This window comes from Microcaecilia unicolor, chromosome 10 (assembly GCF_901765095.1).
Source record: "Microcaecilia unicolor chromosome 10, aMicUni1.1, whole genome shotgun sequence".
NCBI lineage: Eukaryota > Metazoa > Chordata > Amphibia > Gymnophiona > Siphonopidae > Microcaecilia > Microcaecilia unicolor.
The window spans coordinates 155,534,219-155,555,558 of NC_044040.1; the positions used below are offsets into that span (position 1 = coordinate 155,534,219).

Consider the following 21,340-nt stretch of genomic DNA (forward strand, 5'->3'; position numbering starts at 1 on the left):
CAGCTATCCGGCCACTGCCAGTGGCACTTATGTGCTCGTGTCACTTTCTTCCTCTTCACCGTGCTGTCTCCTTCCTTCCTCCAGCTCTCATTCTTTCACCAACGCTTACAAGATGTAAAAGGCAAGTGTAAATGTCAGCACCTAAATGTTGGCACTTAGGTACACAACTTACACTATTCTACAAGTTTGACGCCAAAGTGTATGGCCTGCTCCCTTTGCAGTTAGGCGCTATTCTATAAGTGAGCACTTATGGGCTTTAGCACCTAAATGCCATTTACCCCTTCTTGGGCAGCTAATCTGTGGTGTACTTTATAGAATTAGGGAGATTGGGGCCGATATTCAGACCACGGGAGTTAGACCGGCTAACTCCCATGATCAGCGCTGAACCTGGATATTTAATGCTGGGCTGTTTCCAGTGACTGGCACTGAAGATCCGGTTAATTTCTGGCCGGTTTAAAGATAACTGGCTAAGTCAACATTCGGTCGCTAAACCGACTTTAAAAATCAGCAAATAGCCAGTTATATTAGCCAGTATAACCAGCTATCTGCTAACCATGGATATTCTGCAGAGGATAACCAGTTACCCTCCTCTGAATATCAGCGGATAGCAGGTTAAGCGCTATTTAACCGGTCAGCGGCCATTCTGGTCAGTTAAATAGAACTGAATATCGGGTGGGGGGGGGGGGGGGAGGAATTGTATTTAAAATAGTTTAACTTCTGCATCTAATTCCAGTAATTGCTTGACATGGCTTGGTTATAGCTGGTAAATACTACCCCTTCATCTTTATGGGGAGGCGCTGTCTTCCACTGAGACCCCAGACAAACTGTTGATTTTCCACTGGCCCCAAGAAAACTATTTCTCTAACCTACATACATCCTGTCTATCCCTAGAACATACCATATTTTCCCTACTCTTCTGTAAGGTCACTTTTTTATACCCTTATTTAATTATTGGAGAAGACAATTTATGGAATGTGTTCTTATATGCTGTGGCATCATCAAACCATTACAAATGCCATCAAGGAATATCCAGGTACTGTTATGTTTTGATATGAGAAAGGAATAGCTTCCTTATAGGAAAATGGCATTCCATTGACTGGGCCATAACAGTAATGATGATGGCCATTTTTCTTGGTGTGCTATTAGTATGTGCAGCACAGTAAACGATACTTCAGAAGGTTATAATGTCCTTTTTGTAATCAACTGGAAAACGAGGAGATTATGTGACCTCCCTGAGTCACACAGTGAATGAAGCCAATGTCTTCAGCTTCACAGCTCTATTGCATTATAGTGAGTCAGGCTCACTTGAAATCCAGTGATTTTCCCTGTGTGTACTCAACATTCCCAATTTTGTTTGTTGTTTTCTGTAAATTGTACAACAATGAAACACATTTTAACCTTGATAAACCATTTCTCTGTGCATTAACAGTGTTTAAAAAGGTAACTTTGATGCCTCCATCCAGCTATTTTCAGCCCAGCCTTTCTCAGAATATATGAAGGTCTACAAACACACTGTAAACAGGCTCCACAGAGCAGATTTTCTGCTTCACTGTATAAATTTAAGCCTTGCAACCAGTCTCAAAATAGGTAGTACCATACAGTATGTACAGTAAAGAGACAACAGAAAGTCCAAAGTGTGATCTTCAAGGATCAGAAACTTTACAGCTGTGGCACAAGCAATATGGGAAGAAGGGAAGAGAGGATTCTCACTACTGAAGGGAAGGCCATGTGTGCAAGCAAGTGAAGAAAGACGACTTCAGAGGAGCGCCTTTCAAGGCTTCTCACAGATAACCGTTTCCACCACAAATGTGTTTTCAAAGTGACGGATACGGCTGCAGTTTTCAGTCTGACGTTTGTTCATACCTACAGGAAAGGGACAAAAAAAAAAATGACTGCAGGTGCAATATCTGGGTGCAATGAAAGAAAATTAGAAAGAGGGAAAACTGTTTAGTAGGTCTGAAAGATGAATCTTCAAATTGATACTGGCAAGGAGCCCCTGAGCAACACAGAGAAGATCTGCCAAAATATACCCCCATCCCCCTTACTTCACAAGAATACTTAGATAGGAAGTTATCAATGTGGGCTACTGATAAGACGTGTTATTTTACTGTCAACCCCAATTATTAATAACTAGGTCTCATGACATAAAACGGAACCTGTGCTAAAATGGCACGAGTTAATGGTAAAATAAAATATCTTAAAAGGTAGCTCTCATTGATAAATATGCGCCTTAATTTGGCAGTCAGAGAATATCTTCTCAAATAGTTTAAAAGGAAGATCTCCGTTTACAATCTCTTACCCTGCACATTTTGCTGGATATGCAGAGTAAACCAGCGAAGAGCACGCACAAGGATTTTGAAATAAAATCCTCATGACTGCTACTGTCAGGCCATGGCCCTCACTGACTCACAGAGAGTCCCTCTGAAAAAAGCCTTCTATATTCATATAAAAAGGAGGCCAGAATGTCCATAATGTTCAATTTTCAACTGCCTTTCTAGCAGGGATCAGAGGGCAAAGAGTCAATCTGGCTTCCCTGTGACACTATGAACTATGGAGAACATGTTAACCAGATCCGTGGTTTTAACCACTTCAAGCACTGCATATGACAAGGATCTTCAAACTATGACCCATGGCTAAATTTCACATAGCAGGATAAAGAAAAAGCCAACCAAAAAATAAATTTTCTGTGAGTTATAAATTCTAATGAGTAGATAAAAGAAAAATATCTGTAGCCCTTACGTCTCTTTGTGGTCCTGCGCTTGAGCCTGTAGGTCTCTCTTCCGTTGCACAAGTGGTAGATGAAGAAGCCCAGCTGCTCCTTGTCATTCACTTGTTCTGTGACAATCATCTCCTCCTGGATTATGTAAGTCTGAGGCAGGTATGTTCCCTTCTGTAAATACGTTTATTCAGAAAGGAAATTAGGAAACAGAACAAACTGATCCAAAATTTGAAGCCATATTTTGATCAATTTCATGCATATTCATTGTGGCGATCTTAAAAACCCAACTGGTTTGTGGCCTTCGGACTGTGGTTGCCCACCCCTGGTCTAGAGCAAAATCCTGTGAAAATTTAGATATGACAGAAAATATTCCTACTTCGATCACTTACTATGGACCTTTAGCAAATCACATAACATCCCTTGGACCATACTTACATTATACACTATCCCCTCATTCTATAACATATTACCTAAAGTTAGGCGTTAATTGTACATATTAAGTTATAGTATACTCCAAATATCAAACACAAAGAGACTCCATTGAATCACACTATGTAATGCTTTAAATCCAGTCAAAATATAAATCTTGTATAAAGGAAGGGAAAAGCCTCAGACCCCTCTTCTTAAGTTCTAGACAATAATTCAAAAGTGATTATGTCATCAGCTTAAAAAAGTATCCCTTAAGCATTACTCAATGGAGTCTTTAGTGTGTGATATTTGATATATTTCACTCCATTCCTTCTGGTTTAATTAATACCTTTACAGAATACTAGCACTTCTGCAAGTAAATGTTATGGTTATCCCCTGCATTCTATATATGGCACCCGAAGTTCCACGCTGAAATTCTGGCGCACACCGATTAATGAGCTCTTCACTAGCAATAATTAGGCTCCAACAACCAATCATTTCAACTAATTGGCATTAATTAGGATCTGTGTGTGCAACTAGCTGCACACTATTCTATAAGGCTCAGCGCCTAACTCTAGTGCGTATCTGAAAAGGGGTGTGTGGCCAGGGGGCATATCGGGGACACTCTGAAAAGTTGCACATGGAATTATAGAATATTGCCTTATCGCGTCTAACTTGGGGCTGGCATTTACACCACATTTTAGCAGGTATAAGTTCACCTAGGGTACTGCTTTATATATCCTAGGTGAACCCCATGCTTAAATAGAAAACAGCAGGAAAAGAAAATAAGCAGGACACCTGACTCAAAAGCACACAGCAATTTATTTTTTAAAATAATAATCATATAACCAGAAAGAAACAACTTCTTTACATCAAATTGCATTGATTCTGAAATTTTATACTGATGAACTTCTCAGTCAGAAGCAATTAAAATGAGCTGCTTCATTAAAGTTGTTAGCTAGCAAGGGCTCCATCCTAGTTATTAGAGATTTCATCATACTTCCTTAATGATTTCATGACATCAGTCAGTAAAAACAATGTCATTTCAACAGGGTAGCCCAGTACAGCCACGGTTCAGAAAAAAGGCTTGCTTACTGGCTCACTTCACACCTTTCTAACCCCCCCTCCCAAATCCTGTCATCATGATCACCAACTCAGAACTTAAGATGAGGGGTCTGAGGCTTTTCCCTTCCTTTATACAAGATTTATATTTTGACTGGATTTAAAGCATTACATAAGTGTGATTCAATGGAGTCTCTTTGTGTTTGATATTTGGAGTATACTATAACTTAATATGCACAATTAACACCTAACTTTAGGTAACATAGTATAGTAACATAGTAGGTGACGGCAGAAAAAGACCTGCATGGTCCATCCAGTCTGCCCAACAAGATAAACGGTAATATGTTATAGAATGAGGGGATAGTGTACAATGTAAGTATGGTCCCAGGGATGTTATGTGGTTTGCTAAAGGTCCATAGTAAGTGATCGAAGTAGGAATATTTTCTGTCATATCTAAATTTTCACAGGATTTTGATCTAGACCCAGGGGTGGGCAATCACAGTCTACCTTAAAGCACACTGAAACATCACAGGTCTAATTAAAGTACTCCTGGGCAAAAGAAGCCACAATAAAAACAGAGATAAGCAATGATTAAGTTAACTATGTCCTTTTTTGGATAGTTCAGCAGTTTGGGTAATCGTGCATACTTTAGTTTTTACCATAATCCATTATTGCAAAGCCATGTATATTGGACTTCGAAGTACAATTCTAGGGTCATAGAAGTCGGGATTGTAATAGGTTGGTTAGTGCCAGTCCTTTACTGGCTTAGCTGTATTAGCTTCCTATGTAGCCGGTGTCCAGTTTAAAACACTAACATGGAAATTTTGCATCATAAATTAATAGTAGTGTAAAGTCTGTTCAAAAGACTTCAGTCTAACCACAAGTGAAACTTTAGGATTTAAGCTCACACGTGTGTACTAGCCTACTATATCACCCTGTAAATTCAAATATAAATGTTGGCCTAATAGCTGAATAACTTTTATAAACACTGAATGTAACGCACCTTGAGCTACTACTGAAAAAGGTGTGAGCAAAATCCAAACAAATAAATAAAGCGAAGATACTTACCTGTAGCAGGTATTCTCTGAGGACAGCAGGTTGTTCTTTGTTTGTTTATATGCTTTTTGATTAAATTGAGGAGGCACACTCATGCGATGGGTGGGAAGTCGTCCGCGCATGCGCGGTGCGCGCGGTTCGCACACCAGAAGGCTCTGGCAAAACGTTTTAAAATTTTGCTGGTGAAAATTTTGCCGTTTCCTGGGCCGACGCGGACATCGACCCACATGTGAGAACAAGCAGCCTGCTTGTCCTCAGAGAAATAATGTTACCATCTCTAGTGTGGTTTCCAAGACCTGCCTAAACATGATTTGTACTCTAGTCAAGGCCACCTTCTTGCAGTTTCTGACAGACAGATGCTGCGAAGGCTGAGGCCATGTATTTTGGGACACTTCCATAAATAGGTGCTAACATTTTCACATACATTGTGGGGGAAATTCTATAAATGGCGCCTAAAAAAAATAATTCTATAACTATGCACGTAAATTCGAGTAATGCCCTGACACACCTATACTCTTTCACAGATGAATAAGTGCCACTTTAGATATGTACAGGCACTTGCATGAGATATGTTTTAATTCGATGTTTTAACATTATTTCAATACCAAATCGTTATATTCTTTTTTTCTTCCAATATGTTTTCCCTTATTGTAGCATGCAAGCTCCCCTCCCTTTTTTAATCATCCACACATTTATATTTTCACCGTACACGCCTTTCAGTGCAATCACCCATACTCTCATATTTCCACTTCTCCCGTTAATCCTTTTGTTGTACATCTGGACCTCAAATGCCTTTCGTTGCTTTCTTTTTTATTTGGGCAGCCGCATAAGTATGTTTTATTGAGACACTGACTGCTCTAGGTTATGTCGCCTAAAGTCAACTGTATGGCTGGAATCCCTTCCCCAGCGCTTCTGTAGAATGCCGTCTGTAACGTATCACTTTTGAAAAGTAGTTATATCAATGCCGCTCATAATACAGCCGTACATTTTAATGGTTTTCTCTTTTTTTAAAATTGCATTCTCATTACATGACTTTTACTCAGACGTTTTTGCTGTACTTTTTATATATTTTTTTACATTGAATTCTCATTACTTGACTTTCAATTCAGACGTCTTTCTCGCAATTACACAGTGTAACATATCTAATCGCTCTACTTCCTTTTTAACTGTTTTCTTAGAGTGTACCATGAAATATATGTTTAATAGCTCTTTGTGTCCTTGTATATACATGCATTGGACTACATCACCTTTTTTTACAGAACATTGCTATAAATCTCAGTGCACTGATTAGTAAATACATATCATTATATTTGCCAATAGTGGCTCAGGATAGCCACACTGGTAATAGGAATTTTTCTTCACACACCACTGAAGTCTGCTTGTTTTTAGCACACCATCATACTCTTCTTGTTTTTATCCCATTCGTTTACACTTTATAACCACATTAATTATACATATCCATGATTAGGGTTTTCCTATATTACACTGCATTGTTATTCCTATTTCACTCAACAGATATTCATTCACACTTTATCACCATACCCACTATCACACCATTACAGATATAGATTATCTCATTTTCATTATGCTGGATTGTATATTTACACATTGCTCAACATCACTTTGGTATTATTATCCTTTCCATCACATTTCACACCACTTTACGGCAAGTTAGGTCTCATTTTCCACCTTCTTTTTTCAGACCAGCTCATGTTCTTTTCACAAGACAAATCATCAACGATAAATGTGATTATCAAGCATACGAATCAAGGTTTGTTCATTTTTTTAACACTACATATTGTCTATTCTCTGCTATTCCAAAAAACATGTAATGATTTTTTTTACCTTGTCCTTCAGTAATTCATCGTTATTTGTATTTCATTTATCACATTTCCAATTTGACTGCATATATTTTTTTATATTTCATATACTCTTTACCATCATGCATAATTTCAAGATTGATTCCTCATATATAACTAATTTAATTATATTTTTATATGCTTGTTCTACCATTATGCATGATTTTATGATTTTTTTTACACATATCGAATTTGATTAATTTTTAAATATTTGTATATATTTGTGTATGATTTTATGGTTGATTTTTTATTTATGTATTTATCTTACTATACATTTGTTTTTATCTGTATAGACTCCTGAGGCAGGCACGAAACATGGCACCATGTTGAGTCAGCTTAAATAAACATCTATAATTCCATTTCGGCATCCTGAGTCTGTTTCTGAAGAGCCTGATCTAATTCCCACACTTTTTTTTTTAATTCTATCCATCCCGCGGGATGTCTGTGTTCCTTCCACTTTTTTGGTCTTTTTGCACTCCTACACTCCTCCCACGTCCATGCCCCTTTTCAGCTATGCGCGATGGGATTAACGCACGCCTGTTTTTGGAATACGCCTAAACAGAAGTGTGCATAAATTCCAGTTACTGCCAATTAGTGATAATTAGTTTTCAGCCAATTATCACTGATTGGTTCATTACTCAATTGAGTGGCACGGATAAATTGGCCGTGTGCACAATTTAACATGTGCTACTTGCTATGCCTTATATAGAATCTGGTCCCAAGTACCAGTGTTTAATCATAATGAAGTGGAACCTGTGCAGACTACCAGATTCATCTCTAGACACCTTGTTGGGCAGAATGAATGGACCTATGCAGGTCTTTATCTGATGACAATTACTATGTTAGAATACGAAAAGTGGACACCCTGTGTTCCTTTATAGAACAGACTCCTATTGTGTGCCCTCTAGATGCCTAGTTCTAGGTGCCTGGGTGTAAAAGTGCTCCTGTTCTGTGATCCCCCTTGGGTTCTGGAATAGATTTTTGTGGTTCCAGAAGATGGTCAAAGTTTATCTTTATCCACGTAGTGCTTGAACACGAAGATCCCATGGGAAATACAGCAAGCAACAAAGCAGTGGGAAATGGAAGGAGGCTCAACAGACAATGGGACTTGGAAGATAACATAGTAATCTTTAATTATATGAAATACTCTTGGAGCAAACAGTACAGATAGAGGAGTGGAGCCCTCCCCTGTGTTTTGAGTTTTTTTCCAAGAGTTAGTTCCTTTGACGAATTTGGACTTTCATGTTCTTTTTAATGACCCCTAGATAACGCACTTCCTGTTGGTTAACTCTTCTATTTACTTGACTTTGGATACAATTACTGCCAGACTCCTGAGGAAGGCACTCCGTGCCGAAACACAGTGACATGTCAAGTCTTTTATGTTACAATTTACAATATTGGAAGAAGAATACAGTGCAATCCACTTAAGTGCAAGGGTCTGGGACCAAATAAATGCATGCAGTTAACCGGAGCATGCACTTAACCGTTGTGACCCAAAGAAGCTTGACATCTGATAAACATATGTACAGTATGTTTATTATACGTACAGTATACAGTCTCCATTAACTGACGTTATACAGTCTCCGTTAACTGACGTTAGGCTTACTTGAAGTAAATCAGTCATAGTCCTCTGTACACTCTTGTGTCTGTAAGTTCCATAGACTATGTCTGCCAGCCGGTAAAAACTGTCATAGCACTGACATCCAGCGGCCTCCAGATAGGCCTGCACGGTGTTGAGACTCTCCAGCGCTCTTGCAAAAGTGACAGGAGGTTGTTGAATTTCGTTAGCATGTGCCTCGCTGCTCATTTCATCATCTGCTTCATCATCAGCCATTGCCTGCGTGTAGGCACATATCTCGACATCAGTGCTGTTGTCAGCTGTTTGTAGATCGTAATCAACAGCTTACGTAGTGATGAAACTCCTCTTCAGTAACACAGGCTGGGGTGTCAATAGCCTGTTCATCTGACGCGTTTGCAACAGCTGCATCTGTTTCGTCCCTCTCCACATCCTTAACAAAGCTTGCCCGCTTGTAGCAGTTCACAATGGTTGCCTGTGTAACATGATTCCAGGCTTCTTTCTGCATATGTAGGGAATCCAACAGTGATAGATTACAAGCCAGTTCAACAGCATGTTTATCCTTGCCAGTCTGGTCATCCATAACACTAATCAGACAACTTAGCACAAGAGCCCGATAATGTTGTTTGGATCAGAGAGGTAGTGTTTGGTGGCAGGAAGACCACCTTGACATTAGACAGCCTGACACCATCACTGTGTGCAGCACAATTATCACAAAGCAACAAAATCTGACTCTTTTGTGCACGCATTCTAGTGTCTAACTTCTTTAGCCACTGCTTTCAAATTTCCCCAGTCATCCATGAATTTGCGTTAGCCTCGTATGACACAGGAAGTCGCTTAACATTCTTGAAGCAACAGGGCTGTTTGCTCTTTCCAATGACAAGTAGTTCCAACTTCTCACTCCCATCCATATTGTAGCAAAGGAGGATCGTCAGTCGGTCCTTCGACAAATCAAGGTAAGGTGTACACAAAAAGTAGCACATATGAGTTTATCTTGTTGGGCAGACTGGATGGACCATGCAGGTCTTTTTCTGCCATCATTTACTATGTTACTATATGTTTTACCTCCTGTAGTTTCAGCTTGTTTGAATGCAAGTGTTCCATCAGGAATCGCTCGCCAGTAGAGACCGTTTTCGTTAGCATTGAAAATGTCACGAGATGCAAACTCGTTCAAGATGGTAGGAAGAACTGAAACAACCTAATTTTCAGCACCAAAGTCATCAGCGTCTTGTTTTTCACCATGCTGTTTCTTGAATTTTATGTTGTTCCTCTCCTTCCATCTTTCCAACCATCCAACAGTGGCTTTGAATTCAGTTAGTCCAAGACTTTCAGCTAGTTGATTAGCTTTCTCCATAAGCAGTGGACCACTGACAGGAAACTGTCTGCTCCTGACTTGAGAAAACCACCGAAGAAGAGCATCTTCTACATCCTCAGCTTTTCCCGCCCGTTTTCGTTTCCTGTGTGGATTCGTATTGTTTTGCCAGTCTTCCAGAAGCTGATCTTTCTGCTTCAAGATACATGAAATTTGACTGGGATTGACACCATATTCTTTAGCAATAGATGCTTGACTTTGTTTGTTTTCTAATTTTTTAAGAACTTCTATTCATTCAGCCAGTGTTAAAGTCTTACAGTTGCACGACAACGACTCCACTGTACACTCTAACAACATTCTTTTGCTTATTCTGCCTGTGGCAGTTAACCAACAAGATTTCAAATTTACCGCCCCTTTATCACGTGCCAATTGGCTTCCATATTCCGTGCGTGCGCTTATGCGGAGTCTTTCCTGCAGAGGAGCGGTCTTAAACCATGCATATAAGCGAATCTTGCACTTATCAGTGGTGCGCTAAACTGAAGTTTGTCCCCATAGAAATTGATGGCGCCAAAAACGGGACCGAAGTACGGCATGCAGTTAAACAGAGCATGCGCTTATCCCACGTGCACTTAAATGGAGTGCACTGTATTTCATAAAAGTAAAGTACTATTTTATCTTCAAGTCCCATTGTGTGTTGGGCCTCCTTCTGTTGCCCACTACTTTGTTGCTTGAAGGTTTATCTTTTCCAGAGTCAGTCAGTTAGAGAATAGGAATTTTGGGCAGAATTTGTCTGTTGATGTTTGTATTATCTCTATTGTTTATATGTTTTATATTGTTAAATGTCTCAATAAAGTGTCTCAATAAAGTGGTATTCAAAGTTTTTCAATAAATAAATAAAAGTAAAACCTCTACCCTTACTTCCATGATTCTGGCACCATGCCTTAGATCTTGCAATTACAAGCTTTCACTTTTCTTATACCTGGTTCATGAGGACAATGACCAAATATTTCAGGATGATTGAGCCTTTTACTCACTTTGATTTAAATATGGATTATATTTGAACTACAACAGGGCTCTCCAAACTGTGGGTCACAAAGCCTTGTTTGAGGTCGGAATCTGGTCAGTTTGTCTATACAAATGTTATCAGCCCGCACCTTGTAGCCACAATAATGGGGTTGTGACCACAGAAGGTTTGAAAAGTGCTGAACTACAAGCTCTGGTATTTCTGTTGCTTACATTCTGTGATAAGTAATGACATGCCATGAAGGAAAGAGGAAGTTAAATTGCCAGCCTTTGCAAAGACTAAAGATATCGGAATTTGCCGGAATGTTAATAAACCATTTGCAAATTACTTACAAGGAAATACAAAACCCACAGAATTAACTGATCTTTTCTAAATATCTGTAGACCTGATATTTGAATCCAATTAAGTTTTTACCGGTGACCAGTAAACATATAACTGGTCTGTCTGTATATTTTAATATATAGATAACTTCTGACTGTTTTGATTACTAAACAGCCAGGTATTATCCGTATATTTGTGGCCCAATTAAGGGAGTAGCAAGAAAGGTCAAAAATGTATCTAGATAGCAGCAATATCTGGCTACTGAACTGCAGGCCTGAACTCAACATATAGCGCCAGCATGGTCACCACATTGTGACCATAATTTATAACCAGCTGCCTAGACTGGAAGGGCACTGATAGGTTGAATATCAAATAAATAAACCTGCATCCCCAAACTGCCTCCCAAAGCTGCAGAAATCGAAGCTAAAAGGAATCCACAGGCATGTACTCCTGCTTGGAAGCAAGGTAAATGTCTCCATGTACATTATGAACAAATGCACACAGGACTAGATTCTATATATGACACCGTAAGAATAGGCACTGAAAAAAAAAAACAGAAATAGGCGTATTTTATAAACTACTCCTAAGGTTAGGCACGGTTTATAGAATATGCCTAGTGCCCGTCCATGTGACTAAATTTAGTCACAGGTATTTACGCCAAGTAAAACTTGCTGTAAATACAAGTGACTAAGGCTAAGAACTGTATTCCATATCAGTGCGAACAGATTTTAGAAATGCCCATGAACCACCCATTCCACACCCCCTTTCCGGTTCTGCATCTTAGAATTTACAAGCAAAACTTTACAGAACACGCTTAGCACGTTCTGCACATAAATTCTAATTAATGCCAATTAGTGTCAATAGTTGCCTGTGAAGTGGTGATTATCGACGCTGATTGGCTTGCGTGCGCTAATCAAAATACGACCTGATTTGCTCGTGCAACTGCGGTTGCACTGTATAGAATCTGGAGGATAGCATACAAAATGTGCATGTAAGTTGTGATTCCACCCTCACACCACTGAAAATCCATCCCTGAACATGCCTACTACCAAGTCACATTCAAATATGCATGTTCCTGTTGTGGTTCATGCTTGAACATTTGTATGCATAAGCACATTTTACAAGAATATACTGGCATATACTCGCAAAAGTGCCTTTAATAAATTAATAGATATCGATATTCAGCAGTTTAGACAATGAACTGATCAAGTAAGTTGCATGCGGGAGGAGTATTTAACGTAAGCCGATGATCACACTGGCTGAAAGTTGGTCCATGTACTTTAGAGCATAAATACCAGCCGATACTCAGCCAGCGGCGGTCAGCGGTTTTATGTCTGCCGCTGTCTGTATTTCGAGATGTTCAAAGCCAGGTCACCTCCATCCCCAGAACACCCACAAGTTCACTGGTTTCGGCGAAGGCACTAACTGGTTAAATGCCACTGAACATCGGCAGTTAAGAAGCCCTAGGCAATTTAAGTGGGCAGGAGCCTTTCCCATCCAATCACTTTGAATATTGGCCGGATAATATTTTAAATACTTGCACAATTTGTAGCTTTCTTGATAACTATGCAAAACAAACACAATGGAGCACCAAGGGCTGTGCTCCATTACAATGGATCACCAAACATACCTTCACGTTAACCAGCAGCTCCCACAGATTGCGAGGTGGCATCACGACGGTGGTGTTCAGTTCAATAACATAACATTTATCCAAGGCTATGTCATGGTAGGCTGTCAGCCCCTGCAGTTAAACCAGAGAGATCTAGATGAACCTGAATCTTGTGGTATAAGGTGCTAAAGGTAACTGTACTCAGTGCATAGAGGGCCTGATTTCCTAAGGGGCCCTTCTACTAAGCTGCATAAGCGTCTACGAGCGCCAACGCCAAAATGGAGTTACCGCATGGCTCTTGTGGTAATTTATTTTCTGCTGCATGTATCGGACGCGTGCCAAGTGGCATTTGGCGCGCGTAGGTCATTACCACGAGATACTTTACCGCTAGGTCAATGGCTGGCGGTAAGGTCTCAGACCCAAAATGGACGAACGGCAATTTTCATTTTGCCACACGTCCATTTTCGGCAAAAATTTAAAACAGGCCTTTTTTACAGGTGTGCTGAAAAATGATTCTGTTCGCGCCCAAACCCGCGCCTACACTACCGCAGGCCAATTTTCAGCACACCTTAGTAAAAGGACCCCTTAACCTTTTCTCCACTTCTTTGACTACAGAGGAAAAAGGTTTACTAAATCTGACCCGCAATACAGAGTTGGCATGGCATGCATGGAATTTCAGTGTACGATATCATGTCATATATAGCTTAAGACAAATATGCAATCACTGTGCAGTTCCATCATAACTTACTCTTACAATTGCTCATGAAGGTACATTTTTAAACTGGACAGATAATCTCAACATTTTCTTTTCCATCTCATTATCCTTTCCTTGCCCCAACTAACCCAACCTGAAGTTTAAACATTGGAAACCTGAAGTTTAAACACTGAACATCAACAGGCCATTTTACTACAGCACAATAAAGTTCCACTCGCATGCATTAAGGGCTAGATTCTATATATAGCACCCCCAAAAAAATCGACGCTGATGAAAGCGCTATTCTATAAACCGCGCTTAAAGTTAGGAGCAGTTTATAGAATAGTGCTTATGCATGGGAATTGCGTGCACCAACTGAAACATAGTGCAAATCGTCATGATTAAATTACACATCTATCCCAATTATTCTATAACTACGTGCATAAATTTTAGGAACACCTCTATTACGCCCCTGTTCCGCCCATGACCCTCCCATTTCCACGCTCCCTTTTTGACCTTGCACCTAAATTTGCACGCATATATTGCAATTAAATCTAATTAGTGCCAATAATTACATGTTAAGCCAATTATCAGCGCTAATTAGCTCGTCATTCAATTGTGCATACAATTTTTAGCGACTTACAGGATTCAGGGTAAGTGCCCAAATTGCTATGCTGTAACTGCAGAAACTGCTGGGGGCATATTTTCCCATAGTGTTACCTCTGGAGGGGAAAAGGTAAACTTATGTCTTACCTGATAATTTTCTTTCCATTAGTCCCTCAGATTAATCCAGAGACTTGTGGGTTATGTCCCTCCATTAGCAGGTTAGATAGAGAGAACACCGAAGTTCGCCCACAAGAGGGCATGTGCAGACAGCCTCACTTCAGTATACGATACCAAAGCAGTAAGAAATCATTTGAACCATATTTCACTCTCCTGCCTCTCAAAAAGAGCAAATAATCTGAAGGAAAACCCTCCAGCTGCTTCACAGTAACAACTGTTTTCCAAGAACTTGTTGAATCTAAACTTCCAGACCAACAGAAGAACGCGAACCTAAACCACATGAACTATACCAAACTCTGCCATATATACATCATACAGAATCAGCTAATGCGCACCCCAGGGAGGGCCTCTAGATTGATCTGAGGGACTAATGGAAAGAAAATTATCAGGTAAGACATAATGTTACCTTCCATAGCGTCCCCAGATCAATCCAGAGACTTGTGGGATGTACCAAAGCAGTCCTCAAGAAGGGTGGGACTGCATACTCCCTGATGACAGCACCGAAGCGCTGAAAAACGCATCCTGACACGCCGCGACATAAAGTCGGTAATGTCTAGCAAAAGTGTGTACCGACGGCCAAGTAGCCGCTCTAGAAATCTCGTCCGACACCACCGGGTACTCCGCAACGGACGTGGCCTGAGCTCTAGTCAAATGCGCGCGAATCTGAAGAGGAATCGGCTTCCCCGTGGAAGATACACAGAGCCGATCGATTCCCGTAGCCATAGAAGCTATCTGTCCCTTTTGTGTGTCCCGCAAACAGGACAAAGAGCTGAACTGACTTCCGGAAGGAATTAGTAACCTCTAAATATGCGAGAAGAGCCCGTTGACATCCAAACAACGCAGCTGGTGAAAATCCTCCGGGTAATCTTCCTGCTTGAAGGTTGGTAAATGCACTTCCTGATTAAAGGTGAAAACGCGAAATCACCTTCAGCAGAAACAACGGAACCGTACGGACCAAGACACCAGCTTCCGAAAAACGCAGCAAGGGATCCCCGCACGACAGAGTCTGCAGCTCCGATACCCTTCTGGCCGAAGCCATGGCCACCAAAACCACCGTCATCAACATGAGATCCTTCAAAGACGTCTTACTCAGAGGCTCAAATGGGGCCCACTGTAACGCCCTCAGTACTAGGTTCAAACTCCATTCCAGTACCACCGGCATCTGAGGGGGTCGAACATGACTAATGCCCCGGAGAAAATGAACCACATCCGGATGAGCGGCCAATGATCGACCACCTAACTGGCCTCAGAAACAGGCCAATGCTGCCACCTGTACCTTAGGAGAGCTCAAAGAGAGGGCCTTCTCAAGCCCCTCTTGCAAGAAGGCTAAGATGGATGCGAGAGGAGCCGACTCCGGCAAAATGGCTCAGGACGAGCACCAAGCAACAAAGGTTCGCCAGACCCTAGCGTACGCTGAAGTAGATCGCTTGCGCGCTTGCAGCATCGTCCCAATCACCCTCTGCGTCTTAGCTGCGACCGCTCAATAGCCAAGCCGTAAGACCAAATGGAATGGAATCCTGCATGATCACTGACCCCTGAATCAGAAGATCAGGAATGTCCGACAGCTGCAATGGGTCATCTATCAACAGACGCACCAAATCCGCATACCAAGGACGCCTGGGCCAATCCGGAGCCACCAGAATGACCACTCCTGAATGCTGCGCGATCCTGCTGATCACCCGACCGAGCATGGGCCATGGAGGAAAGACATACAGGAGATCCTGCGGCCACCTTTGCAATAGCGCAACTATTCCTTCGGACCCGAATTCCCTGCCCCTGCTGAAAAAGCGAGGCACTTTGGCACTGGAAAAACGGGCCATTAGATCCAGTACTGGCATCCCCCAACGAGATGTGATCCGGTCGAACACTACTGGAGAGAGCTCCCACTCCCCCACATTCAACTATTTCCGGCTGAGGAAATTCGCCTGCACGTTCAGGACTCCTGCGATGAGAGCCGCTGACAAAATAAATTGCCACGTTTCCGCCCAGCGGCAAAAGGCAAGCGCCCCGTTGACAACTGAGCGCTCCGAGTGCTTCCTTGACAATTGACATAAGCTACCGCTGTCACATTGTCGCAAAGGGCTCGTACCGACTGGTTCAGCACCAAAGTCTCAAAGGCTTGCAGTGCCAGCCAAATCGCCTGCAATTCCAGAAGATTGATTGACAACCGAGCCTCCAATGGACTGTGATGAAGCAGGTTGGAACTACAAAACAAAAAGAACAAATTCCCATTCCCCAATTGCAACTGGGGACAGACTCGACTGTGCCTAAAGGAAGAAACGTTGGCAAGGTGGCAAGAACTGCCTGACAGCGTTTGAGCTTGCATGTAGACTCCAAGAAAAATCTATAGTGAAGTCCAGGTTGTAACTGTGAAATAGAAAAACTAAGACACATCTGAGCTGAGGTAATCTTGGTCCACTCCTCCTGAAACCAGCACAGGAGTCCTGCCTGAGGACTGAACTGAGACTCCAGCATTGAAAGATGCAGCAGGCATAGGCTGACCTGGAGTTGAAACAGAGCTCATTCTATCAGCAGCCAGGTGGCTTGTCGTAGTGGAAGTGGAAACCCTGAAAGTGGTTTTCCTGGCCCCACAAAACTTATGACCAAACCAAGTGGATTAAAAATCAGCCTTAAACTCATTCCCTGGCAATCTCCGAGACTTGGAAGTGCCTCAGGTCTTTACCCAACTGCCCTAGATCTTCTCCTGTCCCAAGATTACTTCCAAAAGGCAGGTTGCCAAATGTGACTTGGAAGCCACATCAGTGGTCTGATGCCTAAGCCAGCGCTAACTTCTTACAGATAGAGACAAGAATTGGCTGGTGTGACTGTGCCGTATAACTGCTGTGCATTGGAGCTAACAATTACGGCTGAGAACCAGACAGATGATGTAGTAGAATATGGCTGTTGCACCATTGCATGCTACAAAAAGCAAGCTGCAGTGGGTCGTGAAACAGCAGCCCTAGAGCTCTGTGCTTACTCTCAGCTGATTGCAACAACTATTAAGCTACCTCTACACTGAAGTAGCTCCTGGACCACTCCCCATGAAATTTAGGTAACCCCATACCATGAAAAGATGCCAAAAACACCATAGAAGCAATTAGAAGTGCCGGGTACGCTGCAGATACCAGGTAGCTGAGGCTAATATGCAAAGGTGTGACCAGTATCAGTGTGCAAAGAGAGAGAGAGAGAGAAGGGCAATCTTTAGTACTGAAGAGTTCTGAAAACTGTTACAGTCATGTAAGAACTACTTGGCCAGGCAAGCAATAAGAGAATGAAATAAAATATGCCCCACTGGAAATCTAGCTGAGTCCACAGTTTCTAATAGGATGGATAAAACCAGCCTTGAACCTGTAACCTTCAGGCTGAAAGGCCAGCCACCCTCCTCAATAAAACTAGTTTGATGTAAACAATACACACACACACACCAAATGCCACCAGGGGAGCACAGAGAGTGCAGGATCACCATGGAAACAAGAGAGAAACCTGAGAGGCCTGCACTAGCCTCAAAATGTAACATTTCTCACAGAAACATGGAGTCAACACTCACAGCCCTAAGCCTGACTAACTAAACAAACTGTACTGCCATGCTCTGAGAAAGGGGAAGAGGGAAAGAGTGAAAAACCTAGAGTAGGATCCCTAATCCTGATCCCTTTGTCCCTTCCATTAATGATGTACACACACCCTGAACCTCATTAAGGAGGGTCCAGAAATATTCTTACTGTAAATTTTTAGATTGTAAGCTCTTTTGAGCAGAGATTGTCTCTCTCTATGTTGGATGTTCAGCGCTGCGTGCGTCTGGTAGCGCTATACAAATGAAAATAACAATAATAATAATCACCTAATGAAGCACAGGCATCTCTACCAGAAGACTTTCAGATAGTCAGTACTTTCCAAGCTGCAGCTAAAGGCTCTCACTGCCACAGCACAGCTGCAGGGGACTAATGAATCTCCAACCTCGCCCCTGGAAAGCTGTGGAAGACTCAAAGCTGTGGGAGACCTGAGTACTCCCACAGGAGTCTGCAAACCTCCCCAGGCCTCCTTTCTTAGAAGCCCTTAAATAACCAATCTGAAGAAACTGGGAGTGATCCACACCAGTTCCCCAGTCACATTTCTGAAAAATCTACATATAAAACTGCCTGAATTGCAAGCACATCAGGGCCCAGGGGAGCACTGGGGCTTCAGCATTGCCATGTGGAGTGGCAAGAAAGATGGTGCCATCACGTGCGCACGCAAACCCAAGAAAACAACTGCCCTGCGCCCCCCAAAATGAGCTGAGAGGGAAGGAGCACACCGCTCCACGGAGTTGGGCTGTACAGTGGAACTCCAGCATGGGAAACTGCAGCAGCTCAGTGGCTCCCACACTGGGAGCCGCTTTTGCTCTGCCAACTGGCGCAGATAGGATAGGGAGTACTCACCCCCTGGGGAATCGCTGTCAAATGCCAAGGCGGTCCTCACACCATCCAGCCGGTACTGCAAGCCAGCATGAGCTTGCCGTGCTGGACAAATCTCAGACTGAGATTTTTTTTTTTTTATAGGTAGGAGAGGACGCCAGAGCAAAAGAAACCTCAGACTCATTTTAAAGTCAGGACAGCGAGAACCCCAAACCCCAATCAGGCAGAGAAGAGGGGTTGAAGGGGGAGGAAGGGAGGGACCTGGCACTACCAGGTGTGCACCCAAGCCCCATAACCGGGACACCTCAGACCCCAGCCACTCAACTAGACCCAGGGGACCAGGCCAGGAGCCAATCAATCCAGAGCTGCACAGATATGACCATCCAACGCGCCCCACAGCGCGAACACCTTTTGACGGACTCTGACGCCAACATCGGCCCTAAGACCGGCTCCCAGCCTAGCGCTCACGTACCTCTGAAGCCTGGAACTCTTAGGACTGAGAAAACACTGCTTAGCCTGCAGGGATCTCTGTTTGTGTCTCTGTGAGGTTTTTTTTTTTTTTTAAGAGGCAGGAGAGAAACACCGACAGACGAATCCCTAAGCAGCAGTAGGCTGGTGGGGGGAGATGGGTAAGGGACCTGGCACCACCAGGTGTAACCCCAACGTGCGCAAAGCACCTCAACCCCAAATCTGCTGCTGGTGGGGGGAGACTAGTAGGGACCTGGCACCACCAGGTGTAACCCCAACGTGCACAAAGCACCTCAACCCCAAATCAAGCTCAACAACCCCCGAGGGAACGGGATAGGAGCCAAATCACTTCAGAGCTGCACAGCATGTCTCTTCACCTGCTAGATAGAGAGAATACTGAAGTGAGGCTGGCTGCACATGCCCTCTTGTGGGCGAACTTCGGTGTTCTCTCTATCTAACCTGCTAGTGGAGGGACATAACCCAAAAGTCTCTGGATTGATCTAGGGACGCTATGGAAAAACCTTTACTGTGCATTATGGGGGTGTTTTTCTAAGGAGATGCCCAGTTTTAGGTACTGGGAATGTACACAAATGCCAGTATTTTAGACATTTGCCCCCAAATTCTATAACCTTAGAGGTCAATATTGAAAGCAATTTAACCAGCCAGATCAGTGCCGCTGAAAATGGCTGCTTAGCGCTTAAAACAAAACCGGCTATTTTGGCAGCATCACTTGACTGGTTAAGTGCCATTATTCAGAACTTAATCAGACAAGGTCACCACATAAATAGGACCACATGAAAGTTAGTCCTACCTTTAAGCGGCAACCCATAGCCAGTTAAGTACTGAATATTGTACTCCGGAAACCTGGAAGTTCTATGTTGAAGCCCGGACTTGGCTGGGCATTCAATTTCTGGGCATAACACCGGTGGTCGGCAAAAGATTAAGCACCACCAGATGAATATCAACCCCTATATACCTAAGTGCAATTTGTATGCTAAGATTATAGAATAGTAACACACACGTAGGAGCCAACTTTTCAAAATGATTGAGGTGCTCAACTCAGCACAAATGACCAAGTCCATAGAAAGGAAATTAAAGCATGGTGGGTTGTCAACACAAATGGCCAAATGATGCATATAAGGGAAAACTTGTGGGTAAAAGCAACTGCAAGTCCCACCAGTTTCTCTTCCTCCCCAACCCCAACTCATCACCACAGTTGACTATCTTACTCCCAAAATCAATCCATCTACACCACACTCAGCTATGTCTTCCAGTCCACCCTGGCCCATCTATGCAACCCATATTTTCCCCCTCCCCGCAGTCCTCAATAGGCCCTCTTCCCTACCTAACCCGTACACACCATACACTTTCTTTTCGTTCCACCCAAGATCCTTCCATTTCTACGCCCCTTTTTTTCCTTGCACCTAAATTTACCCTCGTAAATTCCAACTAAATCTAATTTGTGGCAATAACTGCTTGTTAAAATGCCAATTATTGGCACTAATTAGATTATTCAATTAAATTGCATGCACAAATTGGGCAGCGCCAAAATTTGTGCACGCAATTTTTTGTGAGTTTTATAGACTTAGGGGAATAACATTTAAGTGCAATCACTTATTCCAGACATAAGAATATAAGAATAGTCATACTTGGTCAGACCAACGGTCCATCTAGCCCCCCAGTATTCTGTTGCCAACAGTGGCCAGGCCAGGTCACAAGTACCTGGCAGAAACCCAAATAGTGGCAACATTCCATGCTATCAATCCCAGGGCAAGCAGTGGCTTCCTCATGTCTGTCTCAATAGCAGACTATGGACTTTTCCAACAGGAACTTGTCCAAACCTTTTTTTAAACCCAGATATGCTAACTGCTGATACAGCATCCTCTGGAGATTAACTTATTCGTTGAGTAAAAAAAATATTTCTTATTTGTTTTAAAAGTATTTCCATGTAACTTCCTTGAGTGTCCCCTAGTGTTTGTACTTTTGGAAGGAGTAAAATATCAATTTACTTCTACTCGTTCTACACCACTCAGGATTTTGTAGACCTCAATCATATCT

General features: G+C 42.4%; 1 protein-coding gene across 1 annotated transcript in view; it reads right to left on the bottom strand.

The window, feature by feature from the left end:
• Positions 1 to 399: 399 nt before the first annotated feature.
• ITM2C (integral membrane protein 2C) overlaps positions 400 to 21,340 on the bottom strand; it is a 131,683-nt gene continuing 110,742 nt past the window's right edge. The window contains exons 4-6 of the mRNA XM_030215706.1: positions 12,968 to 13,078; positions 2,740 to 2,890; positions 400 to 1,863 (exon numbers count right to left, since the gene is read on the bottom strand). Of these exons, the coding sequence (XP_030071566.1) occupies positions 1,772 to 1,863; positions 2,740 to 2,890; positions 12,968 to 13,078 (354 nt within the window). The 3' untranslated portion in view covers positions 400 to 1,771. The remainder of the gene's footprint in view (positions 1,864 to 2,739; positions 2,891 to 12,967; positions 13,079 to 21,340) is intronic.